This window comes from Sciurus vulgaris (assembly GCF_902686455.1).
Source record: "Sciurus vulgaris genome assembly, chromosome: 12".
Classification (NCBI taxonomy): Eukaryota; Metazoa; Chordata; class Mammalia; order Rodentia; family Sciuridae; genus Sciurus; species Sciurus vulgaris.
Window position 1 is genome coordinate 20,373,138 of NC_136473.1, and position 15,908 is coordinate 20,389,045.

The 15,908-nt window shown below is 37.8% G+C and overlaps 1 protein-coding gene across 1 annotated transcript in view; it reads right to left on the bottom strand.

Moving 5' to 3' along the window:
• The window catches only part of GAD2 (glutamate decarboxylase 2), a 111,794-nt gene that overhangs the window by 26,961 nt on the left and 68,925 nt on the right, over nt 1-15,908 (bottom strand). The window contains exons 9-11 of the mRNA XM_079107811.1: nt 4,083-4,137; nt 2,534-2,650; nt 1,195-1,259 (exon numbers count right to left, since the gene is read on the bottom strand). Of these exons, the coding sequence (XP_078963937.1) occupies nt 1,195-1,259; nt 2,534-2,650; nt 4,083-4,137 (237 nt within the window). The remainder of the gene's footprint in view (nt 1-1,194; nt 1,260-2,533; nt 2,651-4,082; nt 4,138-15,908) is intronic.

Genomic DNA, 15,908 nt, shown 5'->3' on the forward strand with positions numbered 1-15,908 from the left:
CATCCATGCACGGAGAGCTCTAGTGCTTCACTCAGTAGTGCCAAGGCCAGACTTCACCTTGTCAGCAGACTCAGGAATAGTCACCCTGTCACACAGGGTTTGGTTGGTCTGTCCCAACCCTTCCTAGCCTTCTTTCTACTAATTCAGCAGGGAACCCACCCCTCTCTCCACACTCGTGCATTCTCTGCTTATGATTGACTCCCCTGCCACCCAGCACACTCTGCACACTCCTGCCTGGGTGCCCTGTAACACCAGTGCTGACAGATGCTCTAAAACTTCATCAGCCCTCTCCTTGTCCTGGAACAGAAATTGTGCCAAGATGTCTGGGGGTAGAGCCAGTGTGAAGCTTTTCCTGAGTAGCATCTGGCTACTTGGCAGGGCATGGTGGGCATTTGGCAGCCTCTAATGAATTCAAGGCCTTCTCAGTGGCCTGGGCTGTCAGAGCTCACAATGGTAGTTGACCTGGTTGACTGACCGTGTCGCGATGGGAAAACCATCCTCCTTTTGCACATGGTCCAGAATCAAAGACTAAGGCTGTATTTTACATTCTGTATTCCCCCCCTTGGACCTTAATATGCTTTATGCTAATCAAATATTACTTCCTTTGTGTTTTATAGCTTTTCTCAATGGTCTACTGCTTAGGCTCTAAATAAAAACTACTTTCCAGTATCAATCGGAGCTATGTGAGAAAAGGGTTATTATGGAAATGAAGCCATGGCATGAGGTTATCCAAAGCATGCCTCACTTTAAGTTAACTGACAATATTTAATTCTGAATCTGGACTTTCAACATTGATAAGTTCCAAGGTGCTTATTTGCTTTGAAAAATGTATTTATTTTGAAAGCAGTGGAGTTTATCTGTTTAAGGAATATGAAAGCTATAGAACTTCTTCCTTGAAAAAATATGGACTGCCTAAAGATTTTAAATGATTTTAAATGGTTCAGAGAGCTTAGGAATGGAGCCCAGATAAGAATTTCTATGTCTGAGAAATGTTCTACTGAGGTCACTTGATGTGGAATTTTATTTTATTTATTTTTTGTAGCTTACGCGTAGCATTCCTGAGTGTAATTCACACAAGGCGAGAATGGGGCAGAGTGGGCTCAGCTCTGTCCCAAGAGTTCCTGGGACACAGTGCATTTGCTTTTCATTTAGCTTTTGATGCTTTACATTGTTAAAAAGAGAAAATGCCTGTACCTCTCCACGCCGCTCAGCTTCCACTTGTGTTTCCGGGACATCAGTAATCCCCCACCCCAAGCTGCCTGAAAAAGATCACACACACAAGAAAAGGTAGCAGTTTTTAATGACCTAGATTTCTCTAGTTTGGTGAAGAGTCTCAAGTATGAAAATGATCTGCCTGACCCAGGCAACTTAACTCGGGGTGGGGGCACTTCTTCTGGTACTAGACCTTTAAAGTTGAGTCAGAGAAACATTCTAAGGTCTCAGACACTTTCCTACATTTATGTGGGTATAAGAAGGGGCACAGTTCCTCAATTTGCATGTGATCCTACCCTCAACCCCATTACTATCAGTGAGAAACCCTGAGGTCACAGGTCACTACAATTAAAGTAGAGAAAGCGGACTGGAGAACTATTAGATGGCTTCCAAGTTACAAGACAAAATGATCCCAGCCAGTCCTACTCAAAATGCTGGGCCATAGCAGCATAAGGATCTTGCACCAGAATATATATATTAACTTATGGCTTCCTTAATTGAGAAAGTCTTACAATGAAAACAAAACAAAACAACAGAACCAAACATTGTGATTAGTTTGTGATGGTTTGTGATTAGTGATGGTTTGGCACAAACTCCTTACCTCATCATGGATCATTAACAAACAATTTGCAGATCAAACAATTTGATATTCAAACCAGACTTTGAGTAATAAGGATCTAAACTTAAATCCCTTCAATTCATACTTCTGAAAATCGACTTTTTTTCCCCTCATTTGAAAAAGGTGTTATACTTCCATTATTTTTTAGTGTGACTAAACCTGGAATCAAGACATCCACATTGTAATTTAGCTTCTTAGTTGCCCAAGCTGAGAAATTGGAAATTTGATAGTCCACATTCCCTAGTAAGTTGTCAAACTTGCCTTTCTTTCCAAATGTGTGAATATTTGACTTGAGCTCAGGTCATTTATTCTTTGAATTTCCTATATAAATGGAATTGGTTTTTATCCTTTTAGTCTTTTAAGGAAGGAAAATCTGCACGTGTGCTATCATGCAGGCTATGTTCCTCCAATGGCTCAAAGAATTGAGAACCATGATCAGTTTGAGTGCTGACCATAGAAATAAGAATATCTTCATGGGACCCTTAAGGCAGAATCAGCCTCAGGCTGCTTCCAGCAAATTCGCTATAACATGTCAGTTGTGTGTCAAGTTGCCTGCAAAACTGGTGAAAAGCTTAAATACCACTATTTTGGAAAATAAGTTGCTTAAGTTAAAAACAAAACAAAACAAACAAATTCTGTTCCATGAGCCCCAGATGAAAAACGTGCAAGGACATTTTATGGCCAGTCCCTGGGGATACTCACATCCACATGCATCCAGATCTTATACTTTTTGCAAATGTCAGCAACTGCCAAGAGGGGGTCAAATGCTCCATACACGGTGGTTCCAGCTGTGGCACTCACAAGGAAAGGAACATATCCCTATGCAAATGAGAAACCCAAATAATGTAAGTAGGAGTTCAAGGTTTCTTCTAAATGCTGATTAAAAACAATGGAACCCCTTCCCCTCTCATACTCATTTGCACTTTTAAAACCATCAGAAGGGTTAACACCTCCCTGAAGCTTGGTTCAAATCAAAGTCCACTGCACAGAATCTGAACTCTCCAGGTTATTCTGCTGGTCTGGACAGTTGTCTTTGGAGAACAGACATTCAGTTCTCCAAAGAAGTTAAATGGAACCAGAGGCTATCAGTGATGTCTTCCTTCAGGTACACTTTCTGGCCCCCTTTACTCTCTTTACTAGTTTTCCAGTCTTCCTTTTACACCATGGGGTCTTTGAACTTAATCCACATCCTAGCATGAGCAGGCGGAAGGAAGAGAAGGAACCCTGGCTAGCTTGTTTGGAAAATGCTATTTGGAAAATGCTCAGATAATGTATTAGGAGTCTTTCCGAAGGGATGGTTCACATGGGACTAAACAATAAGCCAGGGCTTACATCCATCCCAGTAGTCCTCAGTCTGGCTGGCCAGGGCTAAATGAAAATGGATGGAAATAATAGGCTGAAGCAAGGGAAGAATGCCACAAATAGGATCAGCCTAGTCACTCTATAATGACCGTGTCCTGTAGATTTATAGAACATGATGTTACAGAATCCGTCTTTAGGTGGCAGCAAAGGCTTAATTTTGTCTTTTGTGGGACTAGAAGTTGTTCTGGAGCAAAAATCCGGTTGTAGGGAGGAAAGGCATACGAGAATGCTCATTTCTGAGTTCTTAATAATAAAACTCATTTATACTGTGCTAAATCAGGAACCATAGATTGTATTGACTAAAAGCTAAACAGAGGAGTCTAAAGACAAACTCTCTGACTTGCAAACTATCCAGGTATGGGATGACTTTCCAGAGCTTCGTGGTGATTCTTCAGAATTTGTTACTTGTAAAAAGAATTCTAAATGACTGCCTGTAAAATGAGATGCATGGAGAGCCAATCATATAAGTATGTGTTTGGGGCAGGGAAACTTGGCCCGTTTAGAATATCCATATGACAGCAACTTACACACTGTATGAACATTCTGCTGCTTCCTACTTGTGAAGATGATCTTCCTAATGTGGGACTGCTTAATGCCAACCCTCATCTTAATGCCTCCCTCAGAGGGAGACAAAAGTTTTGGGAACTCTTAGAATATTTCTGTGCAAATATTTTATTCAGGAACTTACTAAGTTTCTGTAAGGCAGAGCCTATGCATAACACAGAGAAATGGACTGGATGCAGAATTCCATATTCTCATAGAAGCTAGGAGATTGGAATTTGGATCCTGTTTTAAAAGTAAAAGATAAATGAGCTCTCCTCTGGTTAGAAATAGAAATATGGATCCATAGTTTGTTATAGGCTAGATAAAGATCTCTGCAAAAACTTACTTTCTGTTTTGCTTCAAGAATTCTTCTTTCAAGATCAGATGGGATCATTTTTCCTCTGAAAGAAAAAATATATATATATTATAGGTTTGCTTGGAATGATTTACTTTCTTGTCTTCATGATGTAAGTGGCCACATTAGGGTAAAGTTCTGCCTTGTATTGCTGATTACAATGCTCAGTTAAGACAACTCATGGACTGTTTCTGAGAAGGAAACACATTTACTTCCCTGTGTGATACCAGATTACAATTTCTTGGCACATATGGGAGACTCCTGGCCATGTTGTGTTGTTCTTGGTAGGATGGCCAGGGTGTGGTGTCCCTTTACTCTGCTTTTTAGGTCATCCTTTTAATTCATGTAAGTCAAGTCTGATTCAGAGCAAGACATTTGACAATGAAAGAACATTTTTATTCCAAAATGGGTAAAAATGGTGAATGGATCTGCAATTTCACACAAAGATAAAATGCCAAGAAGAATTCATTTTGAAACATTCAAATGAAAATATTAAGTCCAAAGAGCTCCCTAAGTATATTTCAAGTGCTAAAAAGCAAAAAGCAGGCCGAGTACTCCTCGGCTTAAATTTCAAACAGTTAAATAAAATGGCATTGGAATAAGGAATGCCATTTCATTCCCCAAATATTTCTTTTCTAAGATAAAACCACAGATAGTGCTTTGCTGATTTTTATGATGCTTGGAGATGATTTCTAGAAAGCTAGAAATGGCTGGGTGTGTGATCTTACTAAAATTGCTAAATTTTCTGTGCCAAATATTCCTGGAAAATAATAGTACTTAGTGAATTATGAGGATTAAATAAGTTAACAAATTCAAAATTATTTAAAAGGACTTGGCATATGATATGTATTCAATAAATGCTAGCTTGAATTGTCCAGATTGTTTGTTTGTAGTGTGACATTCCTATTTCAAGACTTTAAGGAAAAAAATTAAAGAACAAAACCCAGAGTAGTTACAAGGTACTGTAGGCAGTGAAATATTCACTAAGGTTGCTCAACTTTTCACATCAGGATCATAAAGAATTTGGAAAAAATAAGTTGCACTGGGCAACGTCATTATATCTTATGTTGTCTTGCCTAAGCTTTTACATATTGAAATATGTTGTTTTATTACAAATTCCTTCTCCAATTTTTCTTTTTTTGGATCAGTTATTGAACCCAGGGATGCTTAACTGTTGAGCCACAACCCAGCTCTTTTCTATATTTTAGTTAGAGACAGGGGTCACTAAGCTGCTTAGGGCCTTACTAAGTTGCTGAGGCTGGCTTTGAACTAGTGTTTCTCTTGCCTTAGCCTCCAGAGCTGCTGGGATTACCGGTGTGCACCACCCTGCCCAGGTACTCACTATATAATGCCCAAATCATTTTTAAAAATAATTTGGGCATTATATAGTGAGTATTTTTCCATTTTTATTTCAGGCTAATAAAGGAGGTGTGACAAAATAATTAGAATAAAAAAGCAGACAATAAACCTCAAAGCACTGAGAACCACTGATTTAGGTGAAATTATTTTTCAAAGCAAAGCCATTCACATGTAATTACCTGGGCAACGGTAATGGACAAATCAATAATGATTAGTTTGTTGGGCTGGAACGAAACAAAGGGCTTTGCTGGTACATTTGGTGCAAAGGGTCTGGGCTTGGATTCGGAGCAGCCCACCTTTGGGGAATTCCCATGGAACTGGGGAGAAGAGGGAGGGTGTCTCACTCCATATTTTTGCTAGCTCCACAGCTGCAGGGGGCAACCTGGGTCAAGCAGTGACATTCAACCTTTCTAAGACCAGGTGGTGCTCCAGTCCTGCTATCAACACAGTGTTCACATTTCACAGGAAATTTGGGCATTATGTTTATCTTTTAAAAACAATTTTGAGCACATTGGGATTGTCATAGTCATTTTGTAAGTAAACATGGAACTTGAGAGAGGCACTCTCAGAAATCGTTTTATAAATCTTGAAATTTACCTAGTTTGTCAGAAGCTTGGGGAATTTTGAGAAGACGAGTTTGACAATCACTGTTTTCTCATCAAATCCATTCAGGGCATTTTATTAACTATAAGGCAGTAAAGTATCACTGAGAAGTCAGAGGTTAGTAGAGTACATTTGAATTAGAAGAGGTTCAAGACCTGATATGAGTCTAACCTCAGAACAGGAAACAGGTTAAGAGGTGCAGTGACCGTCAAAGTCAAGTAACTTGACCAAGACAAGTTGCTGATGGTTAGGGTGGATTGGAACTGGAAATAAAATGCCAAGCTTCCATAATAAACTCGAAGGGGCCAAATGTACAGGAGATCCATCTGGAAAGGTTAGATTCCTTCGGGATAAGATAATATCCGATTTTTGTGAATGAGAGTTGTCCTCCAAGCCTGCCTGGAAACAGTAATGAACATATAGTCTGTTTCATTTTCTGTTAGTGAGCTTTGGGCACAGGGAGGGAGGCTTGTCCAATAATCAATAGAATATTTTCATCTAGCTTAGTGGAAAGAGATGGTTGCAGCCCTACTCTTTCCTAGGCATTTTGTCTTCCGATCTCATTTGTATCTTGTTCCTGAAGAACCCAGACCTGGCATAAGGTTGGGGTTAGATAGACATTTGTCTCAGGCATAGACCAGAAGGGAAAAATTTAACTGAAGGATATTAATATGTTTATTATACTTTAATATCTGATCAGACAGTGAATATAGGGCCTCTGGAAATAATCTTTCATCTTTTCATCTTAGAATTAATGAATTACTTTGGAACACTGGTCCCTGCAACTTAGCATACATAAATATCAACAAAGTACTTGTCTAAGGTACAGATTCCTTGACTCCATTCCTGGGATTTTAATTCAGCAGGTAAGTATAGGCTTGAGAAGTTCATCTGTTTACCGAACACTACGAGCCAACAATTTTTAGGATCTGGTGTACAAAGGTAGAGAGAGCAGTTTCTACTCTGCAGGTCTTCTTACATGCTAAAAAGGAAGACAATAAACTGATTGACAAATATGCTTAGGCATCTGATTTCTAATGAGCACACTCAGGAATTCTGATGCAGGTAAAACCAGGTCCACATTGTTGAGAAAAGCTATTTAGAAATGGAAATTTTAGCCCGGGACATGTTTAAATAATCGTGTAATACACGAGTCAGGTGCTTTTTCTATGACCCAGGATTTGGAGCCATTATGGCTGTAGGGCAGCAAGCAGAAGGAGCTCCAGATGCAGCTTTGCACATCCTCTGCCTGCCCATATGCTGTGGGGCGAGAGAACATTGGGTGTCAACCAACAGGCTTCTGTAAGGATTAGAAGCTGTCTGTCCAGTCCTGGCCTTTCCCTGGGTGAATGGGAGGCTTGGAGGCCAGTGCTGCACTTACTGGTCTGGTCTGAAAGTATTTCCATGGCATAAATGATAGCATAAATGTGTATTTTTAACATTTACACATCCAGCCTTTAAGCCCCCAGGTAAGCAACCCCTGGTGCTTTCTAACACTGGTCTCAGTTAGTAGTTGTGCTTAGGAAGGGGCTACCACCAAAGAGAGGGCTGTTGCTTTGTATGTGGCCAGGGGGCCATATATGCAGAGGAATTCTTTCTTTTAAAAAGTCATTTGATGCTGTTGGGTTAGATAACTTTAAAATGTTGCCCAGCAAAATCCCAAGCAGCATGCCACGTAGAACTTCCTGAGAGAAAGATCTTTTCTTTTTGGGAAGAGAAAGATTACAATGTGGACTGTGGCTTCAGACTCATGTCTCTGTTCCCGTGGCTCCAAAGGAAAGAAATGGCTATCTTATCTATGGGGCACATCACTGGAGCATGTATACCCCCAGGCATTTCCACTGGCTGACCCTGCCCAAAGTGTTGAAATTCTATCAGACTCTCCTAAGTTAGTAGGGTTTGACTCTGTTCATAGCATATGTGTGCAAAGAAGAAAGGATGGTGAATGTTTCCTACTAGAAATTGACTGAGGTTTAGATCACTGTTAATAGGGGCACACCTACAGGGTTGATGAATAACCAGTCTTAGAAGCAGTTACCACACTATGCTTTACTACATGACCCCTGCTCCTCCTGACAAACCTACAAGAGAGTTTTTTTTCTTTTTTTTTATTGTAAACAAATGGTATACATGTTGTTTCTCTGTTTTTTACATGGAGTAAAGGTATACCATTTGTGTAATCATAAATTTACATAGGGTAATGTTGTTTGATTCATTCTGTTATTTTTTCCCTTCCCCCCACCCCTCCCACCCCTCTTTTCCCTCTATACAGTCCTTCCTTCCTCCATTCTTGCCCCCCTCCCTAACCCTAACCCTAACAAGAGAGTTTTTATTGTACTACCATGTAGATAAAGAGACAGAGGTTCAGAGAGGCAGCTAAATGTGGCTAAAAGCTTGGAATATGGAGTTGGAATAACTGAGTACCTACCCCAGATTCAATGCTAACTGAGTATATACTAGAAGAATTAACTTCTTCCTTTTACCCATTTATAAAATGATAACAGTACTTTCTTCATGAAGTTTGCATGAAGGTTAAGCGAAAGTAAGTATAAACACTACAAAGTCCTAAGTATAACACTCTGCCTCGCATGTGGTGACCACTCCATACAGGTTAGATATTCTCATTATTATCCCCAGTAGTAGAACAAGAATTATGTGGATGCCAGGATATCAAATCTAGAGCTGTCTGATATCAAAACTCAGGTTCCTAGCACCATATAACAGCCTGGCCCTAACAGAAATTTTCAAGTTGAACTCAGGAACTGCAGTGACGTATGCGAATTCCCCATTCGGTTTCCTGAAAGTCCCCTGAATTGAGTAGCTCCCTGACCCAGGCTCTTACTGCTATCCACACTGGCTAGTAAATAAGAAAAGCATGCAACTTCACTCCGAAACATATTGTTTTATCGTCCTTTGATGTTCTTTCCAGTGCAGCACCCAAATGCCACAGGAATAAGGGAAAATCTCCTGGCTTCTTGTTTTGTTTTTTCACTAGTCGATACTAAGCAAAGCTATGACCCTAACATGATTGCAATATGTAGATGGCAAGGGGAAGTCATAGACCCAAGAGAATTTTTGAATTGCTCAGACTAGAGAAATTGTACAGACTGACTTAGGGAAGGACTATTGAAGATGAATTGCACAGCAGTAGTAAAAATAGTAAAAATGACCAGTGTTTCCCTGCGGGGAAAGAGCTGCTTGTGTCTTCACCTGACTGCTGCTAGCTGAGCAACCTGTCTTAGGAAAGGTCCCTAAGAGAAATGAACAAGCAAATCAAAATAGATCATTTAGGAAGTCCTAGTATCACAAAAACCAATTTCTTTGTCAAGAATTTTACCATACTTAGAAAATGTGGAATTTCTTCATCCTTCGATAGATACTTCTATTTGGGAAAAAAAAAATGAACTGTAATGATTAACATTATTTTTCCCTTTAAGATTTGTTTTCCAATATGCACAATATGCATATGTCACTCCACGTTATGATCCGATTATGGGAGTAGGATTTTTTATTTTATTATTGTGTATAATTCTAGTAAAATGTATCCTTTTTGTTGACTTTCTCCAAAAGTATTTACTTAATGCACACCATTCGCACTACACAAGAATCCAAGTAATGTGCATCTAGGGACTCCAGATATGATGTGCTAAGAAGCTATTCTCCTTTTTATATGAAACTTCCTTTTTGCTTCCACTGAAGGCTAGTAGGAGAGCTGACAGGGAAGTAAATGGTGAGGGAAGATGTCTGTGTGGGCAAGAAGGAGCCCTGACAACCTCACACCACTTCCCAAAGTTTGGGAAACTTTTCTCCCGAAAGTTTCTATGGAGAGAAGAAAAGGATTATGACAAGAGTTTCCATTTGCCACACAAGAAATCATGTTTGGCTACTATAAATAACTTTTGATGTTAGGAGAAAATAAAACTGGCAATTAAAGAATATTAAAAATAGACAAAGGTGCCAAAAACATATATTGGAGGAAAGATAGCCTCTTCAACAAATGGTGCTGGGAAAACTGGAAATCCATTTGTAATAAAATGAAATTAAGTCTCTCACCCTGCACAAATATCAACTCAAAGTGGGTCAAAGGTTTAGGCACCAGACCAGAGACCCTGCGCCTAATAGAAGAAAGAGTAGGCCCAAATCTTCATCATGTCAGCTTAGAACCTGATTCCTTAACAAGACTCCTAAAGCTTAAGAAGTAAAATTAAGAATCAATAAATGGGATGGATTCAAACTAAAAAACTTCTTCTCAGCAAAGGAAATAATCAATTACATGAAGAGAGAGCCAACAGAATGGGAGAAAATCTTTGCTACACATACTTCAGATAGAGCACTAATATCTAGAATTTATAAAGAACTCAAAAAACTTAACACCAAAACCCACAAATAACCCAATCAATAAAGGGGCTAAGGAACTGAATAGACACTTTACAGAAGAAGAAATGCAACCAATCAACAGACCTATGAAATAATGTTCATCATCTCTAGCAATTAGAGAAATGCAAATCAAAACTACTCTATGATTTTATCTCACTCCAGTCAGAACATAAGCAACCGTAAGTGTTGATGAGGATGTGGAGAAAAAGGCACACTCATACATTGTTGGTAGCACTGAAGATTGGTGCAACCACTATGAAAAGCAGTATGGAGATTCCTCAGAAAACTTGGAATGGAACCACCATTTGACCCAGCTATCCCACTCCTTGGTTTATACCCAAAGGACTTAAAATCAGCATACTACAGTGACACAGTCACATCAGCTCAATTCACAATAGCTAAACTATGGAACCAACATAGATGCCCTTCAGCAGATGAATGGATAAAGAAAATGTGGTACATACACACAAAGGACTATCACTCAGTTTTAAAGAAGAATGAAATTATAGCATTTGCTGGTAAATGGATGGAACTAGAGAGTATCATGCTAAGTGAAATAAGCCAGTCCCCCAAAACCAGAGGCTGAATGTTTTCTCTGATAAGCGAATACTGATCCATAGTGGGGGGTGGGTAGGAAAGGATGAAGGAACTTTGGATTATGCAGAGGGGAGTGAGGAGAGAGGTGGGGAGGTGGGGATGGGAAGGATGGTAGAATGAGTCAGACATTATTACCCTATATACGTATATGATTATGCTACTGCTGTGACTCAGCACCATGTACAGCTAGAGGAATGAGAAGTTAGGCTCCATTTGTGTACAATGTGTCAAAATGCATTCTTCTGTCATATATAACCAATTAGAACAAATTTTAAAAAATTTTAAATTAACGACATGAGACTCTTACATATGAAAATATGAAAAACATACTAAATCATTCTCAGGGAAAAATGTATAGCCCTAAGTCTTTTTTAAAAAATTAAACAGAAAAAATAATGAAATATTTAATCCAAGAAGATTGAGAAACAATACCTAATAATCTAGCCAGAAGTGAAAGATGAAATACTGGGGAATGATGTTGGCCAAATTATTTTGTTTATTGTGTGCATGCGTAACAGCAAATCCTACAAATATATACAATTATAATGCACCAGTACATTGAAGGCAGAAGGAAAGAATACATTTTAAATTTAAAGTTGACAACTAAAAACTTAAAAACTGTGACATTGAGAAAAGACATAGTTGAATACACCACAGTGAATCTCACCTCCATGTACATCCACAAGTTTGGGGTTCTAATTAGAATAAGATATATTCCATGCTTATATAATTATATCAAAATGGATTCTATGGTCGTGTATAACTAAAAAGAACCAATAAAAATAAATTAAAGATTAAAATAAAACTGTGACATTGAAAAGTTCAATAGATAAATATCTGATTAGTCTAATAAAAAAGAAAGAAAATGAACTATTTGAAATGAGAAAGGAGGTTATCGATAAATATATTTTCCCCACATTTTTATTTGTGCATTATATTTGTATATAATAATGGGATTTGTTATATATTCATGCACGCACACGGGATGACTATATAATCTGGCCCATATCACCACCCAGCACGCTCCTCCTCCCTCCCTGTCTCCCACTTGTTGGTCCTTTTCCTATCCTGATTTCCCTTTGATTTTCATGAGATCCACTCCCTCTACCTTTCTTTTCCTTTTTCCTCTCTAGCCTCCGCATATGACCACCCTTGACCTTCTGAGTTTGGCTTATTTTGCTTAACATGATGGTCTCTAGTTCATCCATTTTCCTGCAAACGACATAATTTTATTTTTCTTTATGACTGATTAAAACTCTATTGTGTATACAAACCACATTTTCTTTATCTATTCATCCAATGAATATATTTGAATACTCAAAAGAACTCTGTATAAAGAATTATGCTAAATTTAATTTTTTTGAGGAAATGTAAATTATAAGGATTGATTAAACAATATAGAAAAATTGGAAAAAAAATAATTTCCAAGAAATAACTAGGAAGAAAGTTCCCCAAACTCTAACCCATTACCTAAGAAAAACACCAGGCTACATTATACATACATCATATATTATAGTGGTGAATCCTGGTCAGTATGCGATTGGCAAATAATGTGTTTTAAACTCATAGAGATGATAATGAGAAGCTGCAGAACTCATTTTCTGAAACAAAAATGTGTTAAATATATCCCAGAATAGCATGCAGGTGTATTTTACAAATAAAGCAACAAAATATACTGAATTTAATATTAGAAAATATAATCCAGAAGAAAATTAAATGTGAGCATAGGACCACGTAGAATTTGTTGCAAGGTTGCAAAGGTGTGAACTACTAGAAAATCTTTTTTGGCACAATTCATCCAATCAATAGACCAAAGTGAGAAAGTCATAGTGTCCTTTCAATTGATGTATAAAACACAGTTTAAGAAAGTCACCATCTATTTCAGAAGAGGAGAAAGGAAAGGGAGAAGAACAGGAGAGAGAAGGTAAAAAGAGAAGAAGAAAAGAAGAAGAAGAAACAGTTTTTAATGAATTAAGACAAAAAGACACTTCTTTGACACATGAGGAACATTCATTTCAAATCAAGAGTTAACATCATATCAATGCAACATCCTACATACGTTTCCATTAAATTTAGGAATAAGAACATTCTTCTTAAAGGAATAGAGAATTCAAACATTAACTGGTAAGGAAATTAAATCAGCAGCCAAAAATCTCCCATCCAAAAAAAAAAAAAAAAAAAAAAACCAAAGCCCAGGACCTAATGGCCTCTCTGCTGAATTTTACCAAACACAGAGACACTTATAGAAGGACTAATAACAATGCTTCCCAAATTCTTTCATATAATTGAAGAGGAAGGAACACTTTCGAACTTATTCCATAAGGTCAGAATTACCCTAATACCTAAGCCAGAAAAGGACATTACAAGAGAAGAAAATTACAGGTTGCTATCTCTGAAGGACACCAATGTTAAAATCTTCAACAGATTACCAGCAAGATTAATTCAACAGCGCTTGTTTTAGAAGGATCATAAACAATGACCACGTGGGATTTATCCTTGGGATACACAGATAATTCAACTTATGCAAATCTGTAAATGTGATATGCTGTATTAACAAAATGGAAGATAAAAACCATATGATCAGCTGGGTGCCATGATGTGTGCCTATAATACAGTTATCTGGGAGGCTCAGACAGGAGGATCGATGGTTCAAGGACAGCCTTGGTAACTGAGCAAAACCCTGTCTCAAAATAACAATTTTAAAAAGGTTGAAGATGTAACTCAGTGGCAGGGTGTCACTGGATTCAATCCCTATTTTTGAAAGAAGAAAAGAAAAAATCTCATGTGATCATTTCAAGAGCTATAGAAAAGAACCTGACAAGATTCAATAGCCCCTCGTGTTAAAAACTCTCAATGAATTAGGTGTGGAAGGAATTTACCTTAGTGCAATAAAAGCCATATATGACAAGCCCACAGCTAACTCATCATATTCAATGGAGAAAAATTGAAAACTGTTCCTCTAAGATCAGGAGTAGGACAAGGATGCCATCTCTTGGCATGTCTACCAGGCAGACTACAGGAAGTCTTAGCCAGATAAATTAGACAAGATAAATAAACAAAAGGTATCCAAATCGGACTGGAAGAAGTTCTCTCTGTTTTCATATGCTGTGATGTTATGCATAGTAAAACCTAAAAATTCCACCAAAAAGTCATTTTGAACTAATAAGTGAAATTACATAAAGTTTCAGGATACCAAAATTAACACATAAAAATCAGTTGCATTACCATATTCTAAAATGAACTATCCAAAAAAATTAAGAAAACAATTCCATTTATAATAGCATTGAAAAGAATAAAATACTTAGGAGTAAATTTAACCAAGGAGGTGAAAGATAAGTGCAATGAAAACTATAAAGCATTGAAAGAAATTGAAGAAGAAAAAAAGAAATTAATGCAAATAATGGAAAGATATCCTGTGTTTATGAATTGGAAAAATCAATATTGTCAAAATTTCCATACTCCTCAAAGCATTCTATGGAATCAGTGAAGTCCCTATTGAAATTCCAATTTTTTTTTCCACAGAAGTAGAGAAAATGATTCAGAAATTAATGTGGAAACACAAAAATCGAGAGTAGCTATAGCAATTCAAAGCAAGAAGAACAAAGCTAGATATATCACAATCCCTGGTTTCAAATTAAATCAAAAAACTGTCGTAGTTAAAAAAAAAAGAATATGGAACTATTGTAAAAACACACAAACCAAAGGAACAAAACAGGAAGCCCAGAGATAAATACATGCCTATGTGGTCAACTAATCATCTCTGAAGGTGGTCACAATGCACAATGGGGAAAGGACAGTCTCTTCAATAAATACTGCTTGGAAAACTGGATATCTGCATGCAAAACAATCACATTAGGTTCTTATTTTCCACTGCACACAAAAGTCAACTTGAAATGGATTGAAGACACATAAACATAAGACATGAAACTATAAAACTCTTGGAAGAAAACAGGGGCATTGGTCTTGGCAATGATTGCTTTTTTATGCGACCCCAAAAGTACAGGCAATAAAAGCAAAAATAAACAAGACTGGGAAGCCATCCTTATCTAGCAGAATCAGATGGTTCCCTGTCTAGTTCCCCTAAGAGAATGGCTCCCCTAACTCTGCCCTATCCTGTCCATCACAGAAGAAGCTCCTCCCAGTCTTGCCTCCTTTACCTGTCTGTCTATAAATAAAAGAGGGTTGGGCTACTCCAGGTTTTTGTTAGAGTCCAGAGCTGGCATGGCCAGACCCGTCACGCCCCCTCTCATTTAAAAAAAGAGTATTGGCTTTTGTGTGTTTATTGAGTAGATAAGTTTTTGGATAATTGTGTGATACATAGCCAACATCCTCCTCCAGCACTTAACCTTTTTCTTATCCACACGGGATGTGGCAGAGAGGCCCCCACAAAAGGCTACATGGAACTAAAATTTCCTGCACAGCAAAGGAAACAGTTAGCAAAAGGAAAAAGCAGTCTGTGAAATGGGAGAATATATTTGCAAGCAAATGATAGATAAGGAGTTAATATCTGAAACATAAAAAGAACTCAAACAACCACACAGCAAAAAAAAAAACCCCAAACAAACAAACAAACAAACAAAAAACTCCCCAAAACCCAAGTCAGTTGATTGAAAAATGGGCACAGAATCTGAATCGACAATTGTCAAAGAAGACATGGAAATGGGCATCAGGTATGTGAAAAGGTGTTCAACATCACCTAATCATCAAGGAAATGCAAATTAAAACCACAGCAAGACATAGCTTCACAGTGTTAGGATGCCTATTATCAAAAAGGTCAAAGACAAAAGTGTTGATAAAATATGGGGAAAAGGGGACTCTTGTACACTGTTAGTAGTAATGTACATATATTCATAGCAAGTATTTGGAAATCTGTATGGAGAT